The sequence below is a fragment of the Aricia agestis genome, chromosome 18 (genome assembly GCF_905147365.1).
Source record: "Aricia agestis chromosome 18, ilAriAges1.1, whole genome shotgun sequence".
NCBI lineage: Eukaryota > Metazoa > Arthropoda > Insecta > Lepidoptera > Lycaenidae > Aricia > Aricia agestis.
Genome location: NC_056423.1, coordinates 8,117,458 through 8,144,088, shown reverse-complemented (window position 1 = coordinate 8,144,088; position 26,631 = coordinate 8,117,458). Strand labels below are relative to the sequence as shown.

General features: G+C 42.9%; 1 protein-coding gene across 7 annotated transcripts in view; it reads left to right on the top strand.

Annotated features, from left to right (window-relative positions):
• LOC121736137 (trithorax group protein osa) overlaps positions 1 to 26,297 on the top strand; it is a 132,128-nt gene extending 105,831 nt beyond the window's left edge. For 2 of the 7 annotated variants that reach the window (XM_042127207.1, XM_042127213.1), the window contains 14 exons: positions 4,687 to 4,934; positions 6,124 to 6,304; positions 7,414 to 7,550; positions 9,794 to 9,835; positions 11,992 to 12,180; positions 12,741 to 12,957; positions 13,159 to 13,272; positions 15,236 to 15,310; positions 16,122 to 16,209; positions 16,573 to 16,822; positions 17,774 to 17,854; positions 19,936 to 20,169; positions 21,145 to 21,207; positions 24,302 to 26,297. In XM_042127207.1, the coding sequence (XP_041983141.1) occupies positions 4,687 to 4,934; positions 6,124 to 6,304; positions 7,414 to 7,550; positions 9,794 to 9,835; positions 11,992 to 12,180; positions 12,741 to 12,957; positions 13,159 to 13,272; positions 15,236 to 15,310; positions 16,122 to 16,209; positions 16,573 to 16,822; positions 17,774 to 17,854; positions 19,936 to 20,169; positions 21,145 to 21,207; positions 24,302 to 26,191 (3,809 nt within the window). In that variant the 3' untranslated portion in view covers positions 26,192 to 26,297. The remainder of the gene's footprint in view (positions 1 to 4,686; positions 4,935 to 6,123; positions 6,305 to 7,413; positions 7,551 to 9,793; positions 9,836 to 11,991; positions 12,181 to 12,740; positions 12,958 to 13,158; positions 13,273 to 15,235; positions 15,311 to 16,121; positions 16,210 to 16,572; positions 16,823 to 17,773; positions 17,855 to 19,935; positions 20,170 to 21,144; positions 21,208 to 24,301) is intronic. The other 5 variants (XM_042127208.1, XM_042127210.1, XM_042127209.1 and 2 more) reach the window with 5 other exon arrangements.
• Positions 26,298 to 26,631: the final 334 nt, after the last annotated feature.

Here is a 26,631-nt window from a genome sequence, read left to right as displayed (position 1 = left end):
TGTTGAGGCGAGATGCCTATAGTGAGTCATCGTAATACTGGTTTGATGGTTTGATACTTGAGATGAGCTCGTGTTCGAAGATTAAAATCGCCGGATGTCACAAAGATGGAGCATTTTACTCAAAAAAGGAAAAAAGTTATCTACTTAATTTTAGTAGATTAGTGTATGATATAATAAAAAATCTTAAATATATGTATAGTATAAAAGTATTAAATATATTTCCGTTGTCAGGTACCTGTAACACAAGTCCTTTTGGTACTTAGCACGGGACCAGACTGACTTGGTGTGAAGCGTCCATAGATATTATTATTATTAAAGTAATAACAATGATATTATTAAAGTGGTTTTGCGTTGGAGTAGCATTGGACTCTTGTAAATATACTATAATATTATGGACTATGGTCAATTGGTCACAGTTAGATCCGGTGTGCTACGGTTTTTCTCTATCACGTGGCAATATAGTTGAAATTGGTGCGGCTAAGCGAGTAGTAGTAGTTTAAAGGCTGTACAGTGTACAAGGCATACGTGAGAAAGTAAAGACCTCGACAGCGGCTGCAAGCGACGGTGGATGCCCTTGACAGAGCAACTTGAATGCCTACAGCGTACCAACGCCGCGCGCGCATACTTCATACTAACTTATACAATATACTATATTACGTTCATACATAACTCATACATCATACATGTATGCTGTATATTCGCGGGACAGTTATATCATATTCCGATTAATACAATGTATGAATTAATGTATAAACACAAGATGTTATCGGTGTCGTTTTTATACGAGTCCAAATATAGCGACGACCGGTATATACAAGTACATTGTTTATGTATAGATGTTTCGATTAAAGTCATACAAAACTTTGCCTTTTAACTATGTATTCTGTACTTTAACTAAATAAATTCTGCTATTTCATCCAACTTCAACACTGTATCGTACAAGTTCTAATCTATTCCTTTCAAGCTGAGTGTTACATACAAATTTTAACATAAGTAAATATAACAAGTTCTTTAAATAAAATAGGTTATACCTTTGTTTAACCCATTTATCGAGGAAGGTTATAGGCTATATTTTATCATGTTCAGACTAATAGGAGCAAAGAAATAGAGGAAAATGTGGAAAAAACGGGGGAAATTATTTGAAAGGGCTAACTTGATCGCGCTAATCTCAGCCTCAGGAACTCCTGGTCCGATTTGAAAAATTCTTTCAGTGTTAGATAGCCCATTTATTGAGGAAGGCCATAGGCTATATTTTATCATACTAAGACTAATAGGAGAATGTGGAAAAAACGGAGGAAATTATTTGAAAGGGCTTATCTCGCGAACTACTGGAGCAATTTTTATGTTATTTGGCACAGATAAGAAGTAAACCACGTGAAGGATCATAATTCATAGGCTATCGATTTTAATAATTTTTTCAGTGGCTGTGGCCTGTCGCTAGTATTACATAAGAGTAAAAGTTAAAACCTATAATCATAAGACGTTTTCGGCACATTTTTTCGCACTTTACAAAGGTACCGACGAATTAGGACTTGTATTATTGTTTTCCGTTTCGATACTGTTGCATAACAAACCACAACCATAACATTTCCTTTTCCATGCGATCGGAAAGTTTCAATAATGCATTCCGAATTTAATTCCTCGCTGCTGCACAAAAACTAGATTATGATTCACAGGAAAAAGAACAAACAACTCCTGTGCAAATTGCGAGTGTGCGAGGATAAAATAATTAAAACGTGCCCCGCTCTACGTACAGGGTTGTCAAGCTAATAGCCGGACAAACCGGCCGGCTTAGCCGGAACCGGTGAAAAGACCGGACTAATATTCAGGACTTTGCATTTAAACTATTAGACTCACTACCGACAGTCTGGTTTAAAGGTAACTCTGGATTAACTATTGTGTACTTTTTTCTCTCTTTTCTCGTATTTCTTGTTTGTAATACGAGAAAAGTAATTCTTGTATGTAATATAAGATTGTCATATCAAATTGTAGATGATCTACAAAAGTCGAACTGTATTTAATTTTGACCGGACAGTGGCCACGTGAGGTTGACTATGTCCGACTATATCCGGACGCCTGGCAACCCTATATACTTAGTCCGTTCACAGTTAAACTGCCTCTGTGTTTCTGCAACAGTGATAGTTGTATCCTTAGCGTTAAGGTCCTCTCAGAGGTAAAATTGTGACGCACTATAATAGTTCTCCGAAAACGTTGCACAAATGCACACGCTGTGTATAATTGCCATTGATACAATGCACTTGTAGCTACATGGTTAACTTTTTATTTTTAACGAGTTATTATACGAATTTAATGAATACTGTAGATTTTTCCTCTTGAGATTCTCTGAAAGTAGGGATAGGGCTGGTCCTCAGTTATAGCCTGAATTTAGGTTTACTTTTTCTTTGTTTACTACTTCTAGAAGGTCTAATACATTTCATACTTTGTACGCTTCAAATTATACGTTTGTCGTCTACCCTCTCTTTAAGCTCTATTATGTCAGTAGAGTCTAAGCAGTTATACGAGGAATAAACGTATTTTTTCTGGTAAATGGAATTCCAAAGACGAGACACATGTCACTTTACATTGTTACCGATATAGACATAAAAACAGACCTGTCACATGGCAAAGGACATGCGGGCGTCACGAACGTAGATAAGCAATCTATTGTGTGTTGTGTGTGTATGTGTGTGTTTTGTGTGTGTTATTTCACGAGTCAAACTGTCTGGCCCGCTGTCACTGTGTTGCACCAGTTTACGGTCAGCGTAAACAAATATTATAATAGGTGGGCGATGCTTCCGTGATTCACCGTCGCCCGGCCGTCTGCCAGTTTATAATGTTATAATTAGTATACGGTATCGTACAATGGTTGAAGGATGCGCTTAAATACCTTTGTGAAGGGTTTTTGTTGTTGAAATATATAAGGATGTTTGTGTTAAAAAAACTAGCGCCGCTGTCTTGTAAAATTAGTCTAGAAAATCGAGATGAACTTCTCGATCGAATCAAACCTATGAGGGTTTTTAAGTTCGTGTCATACGACAGCTCTGTTTGACACGAAAATGACAAGACATGCCTTATCGTTACATGACTGGTTGATGCGCTGGTGGTAAGTAGAAAAGTGAAGAAAACACAAGTCCACCAGGCGGCGCGTCAGATGTGTCAGGTCCAACTAGCAGCAAATGTAATATCGAAAACCTTATTCGGTCGCGTAACCCTAACACGATAGGAGATAAGGTGACCCACATAAAGCTGCAATACCACTTTCGTCGCAAATCACCTCTGCACATATACGGTGCAGGGCTCACCGCTCACGGGCGCGGAAAACGAAAGTGATCCAGTGCGTCTCCCGTCATGTACACGGCTTTGAGCGTTAGCGGCACCATAGTATAATGTAGTAGATTATCCTGACTGGTTCGGGGCATGCACAAGTGTAATGTGATTACTTATGAAGTAAAGCGTTGTTCGGACATAAAACTCTACCGAGATTCGTCTACTAATACTCCTCGCATAGGTAGTTTAAAAACTCGTTTTGAATTTTATGGTATGGACAAATTTATGAACGTTGGAGCATTTCTCATAGAAACATAGAAGTCAAAAGTGACTATTTTGGCACTGCTACTTTGACAGTGAAACTAAATAAGGGATACATAAGGACCTTAAATGATATTAACTTAGTTTTTTTACACTTTGTAGATAAAGCTTCGCTTAGGTTTAGAAGAACATAGAACGTATCGGAATTTGTTAGGAACCCAACTGTATTAAAGATGCACTAATATTTGATCACAATAGCAGAATCTGCACGATTTCTCCGTGTAGACTGTTGAGTGACTACTATTTCAAGGACGCAGCCAAGTCAGCCTACTGTGTTTATACTGTAACCGTACTGCCGATTGATGTGCGGACGGGGCCTAAGCTGTAGGTTAGGTGTATTATTCAAATTGTGTGTGCTGCCGAGTGCGGAGTGCCGAGTGCGAATCGATCGGAAATATCCGCTTGCACTCTCGAATACAATTTAATTCGGCCTACAGATAGCGGCCTTGAGGCTCCAATTTGTTCCCCATTCAGTGTGTAACTTGTTACGTGTGTGTGCAAGTTTCGCGTTTCAGTATTTTTGTTGCTTTTCGATTTCGCTCGAATTTTTAGCTTATCTTGGTGTGGACTCTATTAGTTTTTTGGAACGCCAAAGGGTTGACATTAGACAAATGAGAAGCTGTTATCGCGAAAAATCTCTTTGAGATTTTCTTTTGAGATAAGATGCTAGTTGCTTTCTTTTATATTCGGCTTTTTGAATTCGGCTTAATCAGTCAAGCGTGCGTTGGTAAAAGTTTTGATACGCAACAACCTAACCGGGATACGAGACATGATGTTATGCATTAAATATAAAAAAAATTATCAGTTCCTATGACAGTCTTAAGAGGCGTGGGGTACCTATAGGCCATTTCTTTTTGCTTTACTTACATCTTACATTTTTTAAGCTATCTTCTAAATCTCTATTGTGTTCAGGCTAGTTCTTATTCTAAGAAGAAGCAGCCTTCGCGTCAAATCTCAATTGGGGTATTTTGAGTCATCATTAATTGACTCTGAACAGGATTGTTTCATGAAGTAAAGGTTTAAGTGAACATTAGCGATAAGTTATGTGGCGGTGAGACTCGTTACTATTTACTAATCCGTTGTCCTCTCGTTTTCCAGGAACACAAAACGTACCGATGCCCCCGCGACCGTCGTCGTCGCTGTCGGACGGCAGCGGGGCGGCGCGGCCGGCGCCCCCGCCCGCCGCGCCCCCCGCCATGCTGCCGCAGCCCTACCCGCACCACCCCTACAAGCAGGGCTACCCGCCGCAGCCGCCGTACCCCTACCCGCCGCGGAACCACCACCCCTACCCGTACGGGTACCGGCCGACGCCGCCGCCGCATCCACAACATTATCCGCCGATGAAGGTCAGTGTGATGATTTGATGTTACTAGCACCATCATGCCGCCAGCCATGCTTCCAAAGCCCTACCCTCACCACCCTTACACTGAGGTACTACTACTACACGCCCATTATTCACCCATGAAGGTCAGTGTGATAATTTGGAGATTATTTTGATTTGGTCTTAGTCCAGGAAGTTGGAGATTGTATAGAGACTGGTTAATCACCGCCACCTTCCAGCCATGCTTCCAAAGCCCTACCCGCACCACCCCTAGTTCCTTACACTGAGGTATCATACCCGCCGTGAAACCATCATCCACACTCATACGGGTATATCTCTGACGCCACCGCCGCATTCGCAGCATTATCCGCCCATGAAGGTGTCAGTGTGATTATTTGAGCTTAGTCCAGGAAGTTGGAGATTGTATAGGAACTGGTTAATCACCGCTACCCTCCAGCCATGCTCCCGTAGCCATATCCGCACCACCTATACAAGCAGAACTACCGCTACCCTGAGGTATCGTAATTCGTACCCGCCGAGGAATCATCATCCATACTCATACGGGTACAGACCGACGCCGTCACCGTATCCGCAGCATTAGCCGCCAATGAAAGTCAGTGTGATATTTGATGTAAGTCCAGTAAGTTGGAGAGTGTGTAGATACCGGTCGTAGAGCAGCAAATTCGTTAATTGGCAATGGGTCAGTAGGGGAATTTGTACCTGCTGTCTGTCACTATAGGACTATATTATGTACCTACATAATTCATGTCCAGCTTCTGCTAGCTGCTAGTAAATAGAACCTTACGGTGGCTAAGTTGTATCTTATAAAATTCTTACGCCGGTTGTTCTTGCCGGAAGAGTTCCCGAAACAGTGATATAAAAGTGCATTCAAAATGCCAAAAAATTAAATCATGCAGCTGAACAAAGAGCTCCACCCCTTTTGTTAAGTTAAATAAAAAAAAAAGATACATACAGCCGAAAGTATTACCTCCTCCATTTTGGAAGTCGGTCAAAAATGACTTTGAATTTGACTCTGGAGCTTTTACGGTACCAACGTAAATGAGCAAATATTTGTACAAGAAATGAGCGTATTCTCTTTTAAAAGCCCGGCAACACACCTTTTGCGTTGTTGCTTTCCATCAGGTGACCCGTTTGCTCGTTTGCCCCCTTTATAAAAAAACACACCATATTAACACTAACATTGTCCATTCCAGGGCGTGGGTGTCCGACACATGGGTCCGCCGGGCGAGGCGATGGGCCCGCCGACGGCGCCGGGAGAGCACGACAACGGCCCCGCCCCGAGCGCGCCCGCCACCGCGCTCGTCACCACCGGGCCCGACGGCGCGCCGCTCGACGAGGGGTCGCAGCAGAGCACGCTCAGCAATGCTTCCGCTGGTGAGTAAACTCGGAGTTTGCCAGCAAACTTCTCTTATCTTTCTCTGATCAGTTTCCTTGTGGTTTCCAAGACAGTTTAGCGTACATAGTTCGACGAGGGGAGCACGCTTAGTAATGCTTCCGCCGGTGAGATGATAGATATAGTTTACTAATTTCATAGCTCCCACACCGGTTTCAGTGACGGTGGCCGGTTTCATTGAAACCAGGCCAGCTACGCAGGAGTAATTTTATAGTGCCCAAGTGTGTGCGCCGTACACAAGAGCACTCTATTCCTTTACTCTCATAACCCAGTGGGACGGAAGACCGACACGACCGGCGTGAGATCAGGCGCAGGACCGACTTTTTACATGCCCATCCGACGCATGGATCATCTTACTTGTCAGACAATCAGGTGATTAGTCTGCACTGTCCTAACCAAACTTGGAAATAACATGTTTCCAACGCGGGAATCGAACCTACGACCTCCGAGTCAAGAGCCGCGCTCTATACCACGGAGGCGAGGATACTTTACTAACGAAGTACTTTAACTCTAACTCTACCTTGAGGGCTTCCACAGATAACTGCGTATTCGCATCGCATCGCAAATATCTGCGACAAAATTCATAATAAAAATGATATTGCACTGCGATGCTAATTTTTGTGCGGGAGCCCTAAGTAGAGTACCGAATACCGAACTTCTCTTCGAAAATTAGAAGGGAAGATTTCTGATTAGTTTTCGAATCAGAATCAGAAGGAATCTGATTAGCTTCTTTGCGCGGTCCCAACTACCAGGACAGTTTAGCATGTCCCAAGGGCACCTCTGCTGAAATCGCGTCAAAGGGTAACCTATGCCCATTCCGGGACCTAAAGGTATATCTGTTGAGCTATTTAAGCGTGAAGGGTACAGATATACTAGACATTAAGTACTGTTGCAGTTTTAATAATGGTGTGTTATACTAGGGACTACGCTAGCTGAGTCCTTTAGATGAATCGTTTTGTAGGTCCACTAACCTGCTCTTCTATTCCTAAGCAACTAATCAACAAAATGTGCTTTCTATTCCCGATCAATATGATATGGGATTCGGGTGAATTTTAGAACTTGTTCTAATACAAATGTATTTTAATTCCAGCGTCAGGCGAAGAGTGCGGGACGCCGAAGCGCAAGGAGTACGGCAGCGCGGCGCCGTCGCCGTCGCCCGGCGGGGCGCACGCGCACGACGACTACGACGCCGCCCCCTCGCCCTGGCCCCGCCCCCCGTCCAGTCCCGTGAGTACGCCCCTGGTGGCTCTACATCCGACGCTGACTACGACAGCTCTCGTTACTAGAACTTTATCCGCCTTGGTGTCTAAACACACTAGGCCGAATATACGCGGCTGAAGTTCGACATGGTTACGCCTGTAATGTATTTTAAATTACAGAAGACACACCATGCCGAAATTACGTCGCGTTATATTGTATGCGTAGCGCATTGCTGACGTAATCATGCCGAACTTCGGCCGAGTATTTTCGGCCTTGGGTATTTAGACACCATTCAAATTATGTCACAAATTCTAAAGGAAAAAGTTTAAGTAACGTAAGCAGTGGGCTTCTAGCGGGGGCCCTATTCGAATGTTTTGACTCGAATTCGACTACTAGACCACGCGATAGCTAACAAACGGTAACCGTTGATCAGCGGTTAGGCTTTCGAATTTGAGTCGAACGGGATTTGTGAATCCCCCCGCAGGAGAACAACTATATTTGTAAATTGACTATTATATAAAATAAATTACCCTAATTTTGGCTTCGTCATAGTCAAGCAACATAAAAGGATTGTAAATAATATACTTACTAAAAACGTGAATAAATTCCATAATATCTTCAAATTACAAAATTTGTTCTCCTAGTTTCTAGTTTTAATCGCACACTACATCAGCAAAAGTAAAGATTCTTTTACATAGAATAATTTCAAATGTCATGTAAAAATATCATTACTCGTGGGAATTTAACATTTGTATATTTGTACACTTTCGGAAGGGTTTCTTAATACAATGGGAAGCAATTATGATCGAACGGTAATAACGAAAAAAATAAACGACTTAGGGCTTGTTTAATCATTTTCCAAGTCTTGTTAATAGAAATTGTTACTCATATAAACTCTATAATAGAGAGGCCAACAGCCGCGCTCAGAGTCTTTTAATGATGATTAAAATTTAATTTAATGAAGAGTTTTACATATTACGTAATATGTATGAGACTTATGTCAAAATCTTCACATTTTAACCGATTCATTGTGGCGCACATTCTTTTTAAACTTTCAGTAGTGGCGGCATACAATTTTCTCGTGACTCGTTAGCCGTGTCATACGCCATAGAAGGTGTATATATGTCTCGCCATAGGCGTTGCAAACCTTTTGTAGGTTTCAAAGTTAGACAAATGACAGCCCTTACTTTTTTCAATTCAAATCAAATCAAAATTGTTTTATATCTGAATAAATTTAAAATAAATGTTTTCAGAATGTCCTACATGATGCCTACCACCGGTTCGGGAACTAACCCGGCGAGAAGAACCGGCGTAAGAAACTCGCATGGGGCCCAATTTTTTACCAAACAAATTAGAGAAAAAAATTAATCTTTTAAATTAAAGTTTACAATTTTGTAACTAAATATTATATACAATATCCACATACATAATTGTAAGTCCTATAATAATGAAGAAGTAGCCTTGCAAGAATATGTATTCAGAAACGAAGCCTATAGGCTTGCTTTACGTGGAAAATTAAGACGGTTTTGTTCGGAGTAGAACCTTCTAACGTGTAATTTGAAGGAGATACAATCGTTTTATAAAATACTGGATGACGCCCGCAATTGCGTTGGCTGCCGCGTCATCCCCACTGAATCCGATAATTACAGTTAAGAGCCCATATGACCCTAACTTGACTACATACTTTAACCTAGATCTCAAAATCTGTAAGGTATAGAAAACTGATTTTTTGACACAAGTAACTTCAGTTCATAAAGATTAAATGCTCAAGACGAAAACACTTTTACTCAAAAAATGCTCGATAGTTTCTTTTTTTACAAAAAACCTTGTTTTAGACACATTTTTGCTTGGATCTTCGAAGTTTGCTGTCTTTTCTTTAGTATTTTTTAATATCTAAAAAGGTATTGATAAAACCTAAATTTGTTCAAAACACTTTTTTCATAATCATTATAGTTCATCTTTTATTCAAGTAAAACTAACTCGGCGATGATTCCGCGCCGTCCTTTTTCACCTGGCATATGAAAGACGGGCGTGAGTGTGAAGAGAGAAGGACGATGTTTGATTTTTAGAGTCAGGTGAGCTCTTAAGCAATGAATATTCGTGTCTGAGTGCGGCAGTGAGGCAGTAAGATAACGTGAAGAATCAAACAGGCCCTAGTCGTCATGAGCTCTGTAAATGTTACCCTGTAAATAATACACGACTAAAATGTACACTGTAGTAGTGCTAACATAGGCGAGCGGCGAGGTAAGCATTGTATCATATATTTTCAGGTGTTTAACAGCCACATTCCACCGGAGTCCTACAGATCAAAGGTTTATATTGATTTAATGACCGTTTAGCATGCGTAGTGGCCAGTGCATGATATATATGATATTATATGCAGACGATAACATACAGACTCGGAGATTTTGCTAAGTGCTCGGCGGTTCTCGTTGTTATATAAGTCAGTGGAAAAGCGAAAATTGTCGAGTGTTAGCAGGATGATCGAGTTGGTAGCTTTTCCTAAGGTGTACGAGCGCTGACCGAGTGTACTTGTAAACCTTGCTTCAGTAATGATCGTAGCAAAGTTTTCAAGTTGCTACGGGCTTGTCAACGACTGTTCGTGTAGAGTAGCCAAGCAGGCAGAAGATATTTTGACTTTGGCTAGCTAGGGACTCGGATGGCTAAATTTTCATGGTTACAAGTCACAAAGTAGTACCTAAAAGCATAAATAAATAGTCTAGAAAAAAGTAGTGTTGGTTTAAAGTCATTTATTTATGGGACACATTTATATACTACAGTAGTCATTACCACCATGAGCTGGCTAAATAATGTAGACGTAGTGAAAATAGCTTTTCATCGTTAGATGCTAAAAACTATTGAGGCAAGATAATCCAACAGAATCCAATACACTTTGGATGCTAAAAGGTTTGCTTGCTTGATTTAGCCCGGCCGCACATTGTCCGAATTCTGATCAGAAACAGTTGAATTTCGCCGGACCGCCACCCCGCACACTATCCGAAATATCCTTCCGGCGAGTTCGAGCTCACTCGGCTCAGTACAAAATGTAAGAGACAGCGCGGACGTTCAACTGTTTCTGATCAGAAATTTCGGACAATGTGCGGCCGTGCTTAAATAACACAAATGGTAAATTGTCGCTTTATCATTTGGCTTCAAAGTAGGATAAAATACATATTGTAGTAGGCACTTCATTTTGACTAGAGCAGGCAAGACGCATGATGGAATGTAACGGTGACTGAAGTTTAGGTTACTCGTCAGGACGCTTTGCTTTGAGTACTTTATTAAACTTGCAGTTTCTTGTCAAAGTAATTATAACTAACCTATATCCACACAAATGTTCTTTTGTTTAACTCCTTTGACAATATTCTGCAAAATGTTACTGGCGATTACGTATAAGACAATTGGAAAAAGCTGCATGAAATCATTACAATACTTCATACAAAATATCAAAATTCATCATAGTACAGTACATTTCGCTGCTGTATGGTTACATTGCTTTCCCGCATAATCAAAGACATTAATATGTCTTTGATTATGTTGGTATTTTTTCTGATATGTTGTAAAAAACAACTTCATAACATATCTATTGTGTTAACATTTATTGTAAGGGATCAGTTTTCATAGACGAAAATTATCTGTGAACTACAATTAATAGTAATTAAAATCAAATCACATTTTCCGACTATCTAAACTAGTTTTCATTCATTTTTATTTAAGTAGATTCTTAACGTTTGCTAAGATTGTATTTTACATATGGAATGTGACGGAGGTAGATCGTCATAATCAATGCGTTGTACATACATTAGATACAATCTTTTATAGGACATGATATTATGTTCTATAATCTAAATGGACTGGAATGTCATCTGTTGTGTATTTTTATTAGACTTGGGGATTGTGTTAGATAGGGTACCTAAGTCTAAGTACTCACATACTGTTTTGCTCGATCGAGCAATAACGTCGAGCAAAACCCGCGGCTCCGGCTTTCTTCCACACATTCAGCATTCCTCGATAGTTTTATTCTAAATCGATATATTTAATTCCATGAAGTTTTCAAATTTGCGGTCCACACAGTAATTACATATTACTCGATTATGAGTAAAAATGTCGAGAAAAACCGCATGTGAGTACCTAGCATTATTAGATTTACTTAGCTACAGTCGAGGCACTAGAGTTAGTATGCTATAACGTTGGTTCTCTATCTTTCTCCATCCCACAATGGGTATCTAAGGTTTAAAGCTTCTGTCGATTAGTCAAGAGTTTTGCTAAATCTTGGCCCCCTTATCTTGCTTATACGGCATGGAGCAAGATGGCGAAACCAATTTATATCTTGCCCCATCCTATATGGGGCAGGATGATACGGTTTACAGCTCCTGTCGATTTGACAAGAGTAACTAAACCTTGGGTTCTCCATATCGCTCCATTCTGGTGGCGAGTGAGCGGTGTATGATGAGTTGCCTTGCGACAGAAGTCGGACTCGCTGGGCAAGCTGTACGAGATGGACGACGCCCCCGAGCGGCGCGGCTGGGTGGAGCGGCTGCTGGCGTTCATGGAGGAGCGACGCACGCCCATCGCCGCGTGTCCCACTATCAGCAAGCAGCCGCTGGACCTGTATAGGCTGTATCTGCTGGTGCGCGAACGTGGCGGTTTCGTTGAGGTGAGAATAATATCTATTAAAATAGAGTATATCTAATCTAATATAGTAGAGGTTAAGCCCTAGCAGACAAGTGGCAAGCGGTTATCGTAAACGCCAACAAAATGTATGCGATTTGACATAAGTCATCGCTTAGCTAGCGAATACTAATGTCAAATCCCATACATTTTGTGGCGTTGGCGTCTACGATAATCGCTTGCCGCTTGTCTACTAGGGAAGGAGAGACACTTTCGCCTTTTTGTTATTTAATAATATACAGTATGGATTGAGGCTGTACGTATGCGCCTAATTTGTGCGCTTCAATGTATGATAGTTATATACTGTGTTCTATTTCGATGATCTGTATACAGTTATACACTTTTTCAGACTTCTGCAAGTAGAGATCTATATTATAAACGCATATTGTAAACTAATCTTTCTGATTCTTGAATCTGATTCTTGCGAGTTTCTTACGCCGGTTATTCTCGCCGGGTTAGTTCCCGAACCGGTGGTAGGTCATCACGTAGACGTTCTGAAAAGATTTGATTCAAATTTAGTCAGAAACAAAACATTTATTCTCACAGGTGACAAAAAACAAGACGTGGAAGGACATAGCCGGTCTGCTCGGCATAGGCGCGTCGTCGTCCGCGGCGTACACGCTCCGGAAGCACTACACGAAGAATCTGCTGGCGTACGAGTGCCACTTCGACCGCGGCGGCATCGACCCGCAACCCATCATCAACCAGGTGGAGGCCAGCACCAAGAAGAAGAGCGGCAAGTCCAACAGCACGAGCAGTCCAGGTGAGAATTCAAATTAGAATAAACTAGAGGTTAATAAATATGAGAAATAAATAAAATAAAAAATAAATTATGACACTACAATAGACAAAGAAATAATATTATTACTAGTTCGTTTAGAGAGGTTTTATTATATTGTGTTTGTTAAGAATTAGCCTTATCATTAATAATAATAAGATTAATGATGATGAATGTAAATTTCAGGGTCGTCGAACTCATCAGAACAGTTCCAATCGGGCGGGGCGCAGGGCGGCGCGCCCATGGAACAGTATCCCGCCCACTACCCGCCCTACCCGCCTCAGCCTAACCAGCCGCAAGGTAACATACTGTTATATAGTCAGTAGCTACTGTCACAGTATAATGGTATTACAGTAGAGTCAGCCCTACCCGTTCCGAGATAGTTACCGGGACCGGTGGTAGAACATTTTTGAACCCAACATTTTTAACTTTGAATCTTAAAGGGCCTACATTTTGGCTTTGAAGCTTTGGTATTAAAGTGTAAACATCAGAAACATTGCATAATTGATTAACGCATAACGTAATGTCTCTTTAATCCTTCCATCGCGGATTCTTGGAAATCTATTGTTATTCTATTGTTGTCGCTGACACCTGTGTCCATTTAGGGCTACAAGTTAATTAACGTTAATGTTTACAATAATATGATGATTTGGAAGATTACTTAAATTTTAAAACGTAACGTAAATTCATTAGGACTTTGCACGATTGACGCTGTAAATACGCTCAATAGATTTAGCCAACTAGATCAAATGTGTTTGCCTGTTCCATTAGACAATAAAACTTTTAAAAAATTAGTTTTCAACATAGTTTTAGAAGCACACGAAACTTAGGCACAAAATATTAGGATCAAAAAATAAAATGCATCACCATTAAATAAAAATTAACTAATAACATTTTTTCTGCTTGTTTACTAACCTTTCATGTATTTGCTTATGTATTATAAAGAACAATATTTGCTTTATGGAGTACAAAACCTCACCTATCTTGCCTAAGATGAGACGAAGTTTCAGGGGCCGTACCACGAAACTGTTTTGAGACTCAAACAATCGAACAAACGTGAAATGACGTTGTTAGAGCAGGACGCGGCATGTTTGAGTCTCAAAACAGTTTCGTGGTTCGGCCCCAGGGTACTATAAGCTTATGTCGACGAGACACGAGTTATTAAATACGAGTTTGTTCTTTGTAATATTGTTAATAACAGATTTAAATGTCACTTTGTACCGATATTCCTAATAATAAGTGTTTATTGTATATTATGTCATGTAAGGTACTTTACATTCCCCAACCTACCTTTGTCAATTTTATTATCATCCAAATCGTGAGTCGAGTCACAAAATCTTAAATTAAAAAAAAAAAAGTTGGTAAAAATGTTTGTGAATCGTCTGATGGTTTGAACTTTTGGTATTATATTGTGACTAATATAATGTACATTATCTAAATATTTGTTAACGGTTTCTTAAATTGTAGATAACCCTTTTATAACATTCGTCCTCACTACACATTGACAGCATATACAATAAACATTCATATACTACTAAAATCGAGACGCTCAGACGGTAACTTTTGATAAAGTCCGGTAGCCGGGTATAGAGATATTCGCCAATTGATGTTTAGTTTGTCTCTATTACACGCGCTTGAAATACAGGTATCCGGCTTACATTACGTATGCGTGGAAACGAGATAGCAATGTTTTTGAGTGCGAGTAAAAGAGACAAACAACGAAGACAGATTTCTTCTCTCGCACCTTACCGTCTGGCGTGCTCTTTTATATTCGCGTTAAAAAGAGATATCATCAGCCAACTGTCAAACTAAAAAAGCGTCCGTATCTACCTATTTTTTATTGATATATAAAAAAATAGGTTGGGCTATATACTTTCAGGAAAGTTGATTCTTAGGGCATTTGTGCACTACACGGAATTTTACCGTCCAGCGTTCATAACTTTCACGTTTGCCATATCAAAACGTAAGAAATCAAGACGTCGCGCCGCGCCGGATGGTAAAATTCCGTGTAGTGCGGCGCCCATAGGCGGCGTAATTTAATTGGTTGCGCTATGTCAAACCCAGGCGACAGAGCACGACTAACATTGAATTGACATAGCCCGTCTAAATGATGTTAGTCTAGCTATGTAACCATGAATAAATTTCTGCGTTGGTTCGTTGGTGAATATGACCACGGTTGTCGTTGGTGGTTGATGATGTCTCTTGTTAACCCTTAACCGGTATTGGTAGTACGGGCACGGGTCGTAATAACATCGTGTTGTAGGCGGCGGGCCGGGTGGGGACAACCTCGCCGCCTCCAACCCGTTCGACGAGCCGCCGGGGCCGAGGCGACCCCCAGGTACTTAACCCCACGCCGCGCTATCCCCCATCACATATAACATGCGTTGAACACGATTGTCTGTCTGTAATGAGATGTTTATATTCACTCACTCCTCGCGCTGTCGACAATATTGTCCTTAATACTTCTGTGGCAGTAATGACTCAAGTGAGTGTTTACTCGGCCTAAGTATTACTAAAAATAGTCAGTACTCAAGATGCATCTCGGTCTCAAGACACGGTTCAGGCTCTGTGATTGGTTGGCTGTCAAAATTTGGACCAATTTCCGGCCTTAGACAGGCCATATTGCTCTGCGTTGCGGCGAGTCACGTCAACGCAATAATTTCCTGCCAAGCATTTCGTCAAGGAACGCCTCAATGTAGCATAATAATGTCTCGACGCAACCAACATATTCCAGCTTTATTAAAAAATTAAGTCGAAGAATACCAAGAAAATTTCGTGTTCAACGCATTATCAACAGCTAACTGGCACATATGTTTTTGTTGTGTAAATAACAGATTAATATTGTTTGTCAAATAATCTTTGTTTTTTATAATATAATAAAAATAACATTTTTATTTAAAAATTGAAATAAAACACAAATTATTAAAATTTGCTTATGTGTGAGGCATGTTAATAGTTAATTTTTGTATATTTTATAATATCTACGCTTAACACATTTAAAAAGAAAACAAACACTTAAATCACTTGTAAAGTATGTGTTTGCATGGAGGTTTGTGTATTTAGTTTCACACACATTTTATGTCGAGTTAAGTTCTTTCACGATAAATATATAACTATAGTTTTATATGTATGTTACGTTTGCATTTCAGGCTACCAACAGAATTACGGGTACGAATATGGATCTCCTTACCCCACGAACAGGCCTGTGTATCCACCTTACGGTCCTGAAGGTGATAGGTTAGTATATTTTACGTAGTATATTATTCAGGAAACTGAGAATTCATTGTTTTTAATGAATTACCAGAGCATGTTGTGTAAAACACAAAAACACGCCTTACAATTATTTATTTGTTAGAAAGCAATAGAATGTGGGTTTCCGATATTTCATTTGTCACCAGGTGGAGCTATGTAGCCGTAGGATCTTTTTTGTCAAAAAGCTGTCATTATATCACGATATAGCTGTTACATATTTTGTCTGTATGACAAGAAATCTCATACGAAATAACCTACCATCCATCTGGTGACATAGCCATCGATGGCTTATCATACGCTAACTGCTAACATATTATTATAATACTAAATTAATAATTTTGATTTCAGGGGTTACGGTTCGGGCGGCGAGTATCGGTACGGCGGTTACGGGGGCGCGTACCGGGCGGGCGGGCCGGGGGGCGGGGCCGCGGCGCCGGGGCCCGCCCCCGCGCCCCCCGCCAACAGCGCCCCGCCCGCGCCCGCCCCCTACCCCGACTACTACCGCGCGCCGCACCCGCAACACCCGCCGCACCCGCAGCACCCCCCGCATCCGCCCCACCCCCCGCACTCGCCGCACCCGCCTCAGCAGCCGCATGAGGTACGCCCATTACCGAAATATATTTTGTATACGCCCCTTGACACCATACTATGTGCTATGTAGTCTGTAGCATGACAGTCTCAGTAACGTTTCGTTTCAGTTGCCGCGATTTACAAATATTGACTTAGTATTTCAGCTTTACTATAATTGTAATATTATATAAATCATCAATTACTTAATTACAAATGTTGCAGTCTACTAATAAAATGTCACTGTTAACATACTACAGCGCACATACTAAAGCGTATATCCAGCGTACAGGAGCAACAATACAAAGCTGAAGAATGCTAGTGTGAGGGGTTAAAACTGTAGTTTTTATGTTATCTTTGCTAAGACAAACTATATTGTGTAGAAATCGTGATAATTTTGATGTTGCAGACTAATGAAAACAGACGGAAGTCTTGCAATCTTTAAGCGTAAGGGCCGCACCAAACCGCAATGGCAGCGGCGAGGCGAGCACTTTCAGTGTCATATGATTTAAAACTTTATCTTCATTATTGTAATACATAGTATCGCTTGAGAAGTCTACGGCCGCTCGTGACCGCTTGCCTCTGCCGGCAGCCGCGATTTCTCAAGCGATACTATGTATAACAATAATGAAGATAAAGTTTAAAATCATATGACACTGAAACTGCTCGCCTACCCGCTGCCATTCCGGTGTTACGCGGCCCTAACTTCCCCTGTTATTTTTTATACTGTTTTACTATGTTTTTTGTTTCCCAAGACAAGTTTGACTATGTACCTATTATACATTTTAATATTTGCTAGTTTTAAGAATGACAAACACAAATTTGATAATTAAATACGTAGAATAACACGTTGAAAATGAAAATACGTAGTTCCGTTATCGAATTTGTGTTAATAAATGATGTGACTGTCTCGTGCACGTGGTGCGAGCGAGACAGCGCGGCGAGAGCGAGACGGCAAGTGTCAGTGGCGTGTGTTGTGTAGATGTCCGGCGCGTCGTGCCTCATGAGCTCGCAGCTCGCGCGACAGCTGGTCGCCCCTCTGCCGCCGCCCGTCCGCCATTACGTACGCGACGTTTGTACCACGCACTCAACACCGCTTCCCATCGGCGCCCGCACCGCCTCCCGCGCCCCGCCCACTCACGTCATGATTGAATCCGCCCCTGTCATACACGCATTACTTTCACATCAAAACATTTACATAAAATCAATTACATTTTAGTACACAAGATTTTTGGTTTGTTGGTGAACACGGGTGATAATTATCTTTACTTGTTAGTATGCGATACGAAGTAGGTTACAATTCACAGTTTACAGTAACTCATTTGTATCATTTCTTTTTTTCTTGAATCAGGAGACGACGCCTACATAATTTGGCTGTAGCGATATCGATTTTTCTCAGCAATGACTAAGGCTAAGAAATTAAAGTTCATTGTCAGTATTCAACATGTCTTTGTGATTGAATTACCCATAGCATAACACGATTGGTCAACTTTTATAACACAGAATAATCAATCAAAAAGACCTCTGTAAAAAAAGGGATTCCTATTTTGCCAACAGAGGAGAGTGATTTAAGCTTCCAAAACTTGTATATAGATTAGTTCAAGCATACACTTTAATTTACCCATAGCTTATATGAAATGTATTTATGGTTTTTAAATTACGCGACAAAAACCATTTTGTCGCTTACGCGCTTTTAATTTTTTGCTTTTCCATCGGTCTCTCATAGAAAACAAGCAATCTAAAACATATTCAACACGGTTTTTTACTTTAACGCGGCGTCACCTTCACACCAATAGCTATTTTCTTACAATTATCATGTCACAGTTTTAAATTCTTCATTAGTCGACAAGCTACGCACTTCATTACTACAGATTTTAATATTCGTTGCCTCAATTATTCACATTCATTGGAACACCTGTAACCTTATTTGTGTTATAAAAATGTATAGGGGTTCAGTTAACTAAAAGTAAACCTGTAACTCAACACTGGATTTCGATCATGATTTGAGGTGATGTGACTGCGGACATGTCATTACTATTCGAAAGACTCGTGCGGGGCTCCTCATTTCGTGGTTTTGGCTTCATTTAATTTACAAATAATATCCACTCGCTTAACGAAATTTTGAGCTGTCACTGTTAATTTTCTTCAACTTTTCGTTTATACTAAATTTTTGGCTTGCGGTGTGATTAATTGGCTTATCGATTCGAAAATCAAACTTTCAAAATTTAACCAAACAAAATTCATGGAAGTCCAGGTATAGAGTGTGTGGTGGTGGCTTTACATGAAGAGATTATGTCACTGGATCATTTTGCATGCACACTGTACCATATAAGCTTAGCTGTAAGACAACGTCGCTTTGTATAATGCGGGTACGTCGATTGCGCCTCCAACTACTCTACTTGACATCTTTGCCGGTTTTAATACTTGTGTATTACTTGCAATAAAACATTCTTTTGCAAATAACTACACATCTTAAAGTACTTGTAACATTTATTGCTTTTGGTTTGAAAGATGCAAACGACGTACAAATAATATCATCTAAATTCTACGTTCGCCCCGGGATCACGATTCACGGCTATAAATATTGTTTCTGTAATATACTGAGGAAGTTGTTTTATAGTAATTATTCCCAAGGCTATTTAAAAAAAAAACCAAGAAGCTTATAATATTAATATGCTTTAAGATAAGTTTCCCAGTATATAACATATTTAACAGGTTTATATTATGAACGTACTTCATCAAGAAATATTGGTAAAAATTTATATCATATTTCTTTACGGAGTATTAATCTGTTGCTAATTATATAACATATCGTCATTATAACATTGAATGCGGTAACACATCAAAATATTAGAATTTCTAATTTACGATTTCGTGAAGTACCATGGTATTCTAATATGTTAGTATACTTGTTAGTAAATGTAAATACCTAATATTATATTTTAATATTTTAAACATGTACACCAATCGTGTTACCCTTTCATATACAAACTGCTACTGCTACTGATGGGTGATCAATATCGATTCTATCGATATCACATCGGACAATACGTATCGACGCATCACTCATCTCTACATTCGCCTCATTCGGCTTGGGGAACAATTTCAATTATCGACCGTACTTTAAACGAGCTTTGTATTTAGGGTGGAGGCGGAGCGAACGCAGCGGCGGCGGCGGGAGCGCCGCGGCGGCACCCGGACTTCGCGAAGGTGGAGGGCTACAGTGGGCAGGGCGGCGCCGGTGGTGGGCGGTTCCCCAGCGGCGCGTGGGGCGGGCCCTTCCCCCGCCCCGCCAACCCCGCCTGGCGCCCGCCCGCGCCACACGTCCAGATGCACCCCTGGCCGCAGCAGCCGCCGCACCAGCCATACCATCCGCCGGTGAGTACGCACGCACGCATTTTGCGTACGTGTGCACGCAATTTGCGTATGTGTACACGCACAGTGCGTATACTCATTTCGTTTTGATCTAAACATCATTAAAACTTAGTATAAGTGGTTTTAATGCTACCAGTAACCAGCATTGAAATCATCATTTTAAAATGACGCGAATTAGTCCCACACTTGGCAACATAGATCAAAATGAACTGAAAAGGGAGGAAACGTGTGCTTACATTTTGAAAACGCGTGTGCGCACCATACGTATGTGTGAATGACGTGCACAATAATGCATTATATAATCAGTAACTCATTTAAAATTAATTGTAAATCACTGTGCCTTTTCATTTGTATATATCGGTATAGGTAAAGTCAACTTAGGCAAGCATAATTTTAAGTATTTACATTGTTATGTCATTATTAATTGACTTTACCTATATGCTGTTTGTGCTAACAATTCACGTTATAAATAACGTCATTACCAGAAGTCATATTTTCTTCTCACAAACACATTTTTTGTGATTTCTTGATATTTCAAAGTTTTTAAAATTGTATTCTGTCATTGTTCCTACCGGCTTCTTGTTGAAAGAATCCCACTTAATACGGACAACACAACGAATACCTTATCGCGTTGATTTTTTGTGGATATTCACATTTTTGGACATTTTAAGTATAAGCCGCGCAAAACTTTAAAATTGCTCGGTGAAACTAGAGAGGGTAGGCGCAATTTTGCGGGTTCCGAACCCAAAGGTTAAAAGCGACTGAGCAGCGTCGGTGCGTTTAAACCGGGACACGTTGTTAGTAGATTGATCTGATGTGAGACGGGTCACAAGTTATAGATAGCTATCGTACACATACACCTATCAACCCCCTCCACTTTCGACGAGCGTTTCAAAACTCGTGCGCAGTCTTTGATGCGACAAGGTATGTGTGTTGTCTGCCCCACCCTACACGTAGTGACGGTCGCGTGTGTTGTAGAGTGGGCCCGCGTGGGGCGCGCCGCGACCGACGCCGGACCTGCCGCCCGCCGCTCCCTCGCCCGTGAGTTCACCTCACCTCATCTCACCTCATTACCTCACGATGATGCTGACAGAGTAGACAGAACTAAGGAGTACCTCGACTTCAAACAAGCGAGTGTCACTTTTAACGTGAACTATGCTGAGTTACGCTTTAGTACGGCGCGCGCCGGCCGATATGACATACTAAGTACGTCAAACGTATAAATTTCGAGATCTCTTCTGAGTCCTACTCGTTAGTTCTGTTTCTTCTGATGCTGACGAGCCGATGTCGACCTTATTGCTTTCTTAATAGGGTTGGAATCGAGTGTGGCAAAATTTACGACGGTTTTGGGCACGTTATCAATCGCTTAAGCAAAAACCTAGTTTTAAATACTGGAGTGAAAAAAATATTTCTTTGTACCATTGAGCAAAATAGATTCCTAGGCAGTTGACAGACCAACGTTAGTTGGTCGGGTTATGTCAATTCAATATAATTAGTCATGGGTCGTGACTCGTGAATTGCGAGTTTCTTACGCCGATTCTTCTCGCCGGGTTAGTTCCCGAACCGGTGGTAGGCATCATGTAGACTTTTAGAGAACATTTGCAAAAAATTATTCTGAATAAAAAAAGTTTGAGTTGAGTTTGAGTGATCTGTCAAAAATGTCCGGCACTGGAAGACGAGATTACTCCACTTACCGCGAAGAATATAAGCTATGAAATTGAGCTTTACTCTTTCTAGAAGGTCAGGTAGATTTTCAGAACTGGATACCTCCTTAAGTAACCGCGACCGAAACTCCATAGTTGTTGGTCGTTCTTACCTCTGTAAAGGTCACAAACAGGTAAACTTTTAGTTTTCACGGGCTCTTGGTTCATAGTATAACAGCCTGGCGACGGGACATTCGCCGATGTGAATATTCACGCGGTGCGAACGGCGAAGCGTCTAGCGACTGAAATAAACGCATAGCAATGTACTTATCAAGCCACGCGCAACGGCGACGGGCGAAATGTACCGAGCGAACCGCGCCGGCGACTTGTGGCGCGGCGGGCGAGCACACCAAGGCATGAATCAGTACGGCGCGAGCCACGGAGTCGAGCGGTAGTCGCGGCGAATAATGCAGTGATTAAACGAGTTTAGTTATTTCGCCGCGAAAAATTAACACCGAGACTTTTATTGCTGAAATACTAGCTAGACCAGCTATTTGGAGGTCTGGCCATCCACAGCATCAGTTTAATTAGCTGTAACGTTTAATTTATTCAAATAAATTTACTAGAGATGTGCCGACTAGTCGGTAAAGCCGACTATCCGGCCACTTTTGTAGTCGGCGAATAGTCGGCAAAAAGCGCCGACTAATCGGCTTTTTACTTTTTTGCTATTATTGAAATTATATTTAAAAAAAACCTTGATTTATTATATTTTATAATGTGTTTGCAGATCACACTCAATCAGTGTTACACATTTTAAATGAAGTGTTTCTGAAATTACTTGCTAGTAAAGAAATTATTTTTGTAAATTTAATTTTAACAACAAATTTAAGTATGTATTATTAAATCGAGATTTCATGTACTTACATGAAATATTTAATGGAAACCATCAACTGTATCATAGCTAAACAAAATAAAGTAACGTACGCGAAGTAAACATACTTAACACGATTCGACACGTTTGCAGGCGGCGCGGCGTGTGCGACGCCAAACAGCAGTAAAAATGCGTTACGGAAACTTCCGAAACCATGATCGGCTTGGCCGACTAGTCGGCCGATTAGTCGGCTTCTTTGCAGCCGACTAATCGGCTAGTCGGCCAAAGTCATGATCGGCACATCTCTAAAATTTAGATATAAAAAAAACCGTTTGCGATCATAAGAATATAATCGAAGGTTTCAATACTTATTCTGGTATACTCAAAAAAAAATATCTGGATATTTTCTGTATTTCTCGTACTTCTTGTGGAATTCTCCATCTATACCCCGATTCTTATTCAAATCATGTACTCCACAATCTCTTCCAAATATTAGGTCTTGAACCGAAAAACTATTACTTTCTAAGCAATATTGAGATAGTTTCGATAAAGACATTTTGCTGTCGGGGTTTCTTACTTATTTCACGTCGGGGTCACCAATGTGGGAATATGCGTGGCCACCACAAAGGAAGATCTTCCGACCGAGCGAGGTGTTATGCTCGGTCAGGCCGAAGCCCGCGTGATACATTTCAACTGTCGTATATATACCGACGCGCTCAGAAAACTTCGATAGCGCGATGCAGGAATGTTAGGCGAATTGTGGGTACCGCCACAATCGCATTGTGTCTAAAAAAATATATTTTCTAGGGTGTAATTTAAAACTAGATCATTTATGTGTCCAAAATCGTAGTTGATTCAACTAAACCTTACGTATCGGCTTGTCGGCAACTTTACAAGATATTGAAAGTTTAGCAGTTACAACAAAATAATTTTGGCATGTAATTACTAATTGTTACATACACGTTACTCGGTCTGTTAAAAATAAATACGAAACTGTAACTAAACGTTATTATGACAAACTGCTAAACATTTAATTTCTCGATTGTGCAGTGAGCAAAAAGTCCTAGCAATAAGCTTTAATAATATTGTTATAAATGTAAAAATAAAAGAAATCGTGTATAGAATTCAGAATTCGTTATGGAAAGAGTTTGCTCACTGTATAGATGTCACCATCATTGTGATCATATTGTAATTATACTATCATACAATACATTGTAGTGTGTTTTCGTCTGTGTGTCGTTACTTGTTATCATTAACTAAACTTCATGAACCATTATCGTTTGTTCATTTTCATAACCATTAAGCTTTATAATAACACTTTAACCACTACATTGATCAATACTGTAAAAAAAATGATATTGGTGTCTTTTTGTCTTATTTTCATGTTCATGTAGATGCCTATTTATGTTTAAATTGAATGCCACAATTTGTAAACGCATTTTGTTTTATACTAATTCATAGGTAGATTCAGTGGAAGAACGATTTGATTCTGCTAAAGGGAGATCCGAGGAGGAGGGACCTTGCGCTTAAAAATGATTAATCTTCTGTTAACAGATCTACATTTGAGCTAAAATTCGCTATGAAGAAACATTCTTAGTCATGAAATTTTTATCTTTTATAGGGAGCTTCGGGAGTCGGGCAAATAAAGAGGGAGCTGACGTTTCCCCCGGACTGCGTGGAGGCGACGCTGCCGTCCGCCGAGAAGCGGCGGCGGCTGACGAAAGCCGACGTGGCGCCCGTCGACGCGTGGCGTATCATGATGGCGCTCAAGTCCGGCCTGCTCGCCGAGACCTGCTGGGCGCTCGACATTCTCAACGTGCTTCTGTTCGACGACAGCTGCATCGGCTACTTCGGCCTGCAGCACATGCCAGGCCTGCTCGACCTGCTGCTGGAGCACTTCCACCGCACCCTGGGCGACGTGTTCGAGGCGCCTGCCGGCGAGCGCGAGCCGTGGTACGCGGCGCCGCCCAGCCCCGCGCCTGCGCCCGCCCCGGCGCGCCGCGCCGACCCGCCCGACCCCGCCCACCGCGTGCGCCTGCTCGCCGGCGATAACTACACGCTCGAGACGCGCCGCCGCACGCCCGTCGCCCTCGCGCCCCGCGCGCTCGACGACCCCCCTGACCCCGACCCTACCGACGCTGACTCTGACGCTCCGGACCTCCACGACGACCTACACCTGCAGTTCGGCGGTGACTGCGGCGGCGTTGCCCACCTCACGCCCTGCTTCCGCGCCGACCTCGTGCATCCGCCCTTCGCGCGCGTGCTGCCCGGCCGCCGGCGCCCCGAGCCCGCCGCCCCCGCGCCGCCCGCCGCCACGCCCGCCGCCACCCCGCCGCCCGCCGAGCGCGCGCCCTCGCCCGCGCCCGCGCCCGCCGACGCCGACAACCTCGAGGCTGAGCCGATGGACATCGAGCCCGAACGCCGGCCGCAGCTGCAGGTGCGCGATCCCGCCGGCGTGCTCAAGCGCCGCCGCCTTTCGGACTACGAGGACGAGTGCTACACGCGCGACGAGCCCAGCCTCAACCTCGTCGGCGAGGCCCGCGACTCGCTCGCGCGTCGCTGCGTCGCGCTGTCGAACATCCTGCGCGGGCTAACGTTCGTGCCCGGCAACGAGGTCGAGTTCGCGCGCTCGCCCGCCTTCCTCGCGCTCGCCGGCAAGCTGCTACTGCTGCACCACGAGCACGCGCCGCGGGCGGCCCGCGCGCGCGCCTACGAGCGGGCGGCGCGCGACGACGCCGACGCTGACGCCTGCTGCTCGAGCCTGCGGGGCGAGGCCGAGTGGTGGTGGGATACGCTGGCGCAGCTGCGGGAGGACGCGCTCGTGTGCTGCGCCAACGTCGCCGGTGCCGTGGAGCTGGTGGCGCAGCCGGAGGCGGTGGCCCGACCGCTACTGGATGGACTGCTGCACTGGGCCGTGTGCCGGGCGGCGGTGGCGGGCGACGCGCCCCCCGCCGCGGGCGCCGCGTCGCCGCTGTCGCCGCGGCGGCTGGCGCTCGAGGCGCTGTGCAAGCTGTGCGTGACGGACGCCAACGTGGACTTGGTGCTGGCGACGCCGCCGCGCGGACGGCTGGAGGCGCTGTGCGCGGGGCTGGCACGCGACCTGTGCCGGCCGGAGCGGCCCGTGGTGCGCGAGTTTGCGGTGAACCTGCTGCACTACCTGGCGGGCGCGGGCGGCGGCGCGGCGCGCGCGGTGGCGGCGCACGCGCCGGCGGTGGCGCAGCTGGTGGCGTTCATCGAGCGCGCGGAGCAGACGGCGCTAGGCGTGGCCAACCAGCACGGCGTGGCGGCGCTGCGCGACAACCCGGACGCCATGGGCACGTCGCTGGACATGCTGCGGCGCGCGGCGGCCACGCTGCTGCGCCTGGCGGAGATCCCGGACAACCGGCCGCTGATCCGGCGCCACGAGCGGCGGCTGCTGTCGCTGGTGATGTCGCAGATCCTGGACCAGAAGGTGGCGCACGAGCTAGCGGACGTGCTGTGGCAGTGCAGCCGCCGCGACGACTGCACGTAGTGCGCGCGCGGCCCGGCCGCTCCCGGCCGCTGTCGGCGCCGTCAGACACTCAGTGTATAATAATTCGTAATTTTGATTTTTATAATAAAATGGGACTTGAATCTTTTTCATTGGTTTTATGACGGAGATTTTATACCAAGTACCTTAGCGCCTCCGTCCGGCGAGGCGGGAGGACCGACGAGTTCGGGCTATAAGTTCTAGTTAAGTTTAATGTGAATTATTACAATAATATCTATAATATATTGAAATTGAATCTGATTTTATTTTGTTTTTTCTGATTGGCATTTCGATGTTCCGTTCACCTGCGAATCCAAATTACCGATTTCGATACACCAAAGTGAGTAGTTGTAATTTTAACGACTGTACGTTTTCTTATGTCGGTGATTATTTTCGCGAGAATGTTAAATGTGAAATATTTTTAAAGTAAGACAGTACGAAGA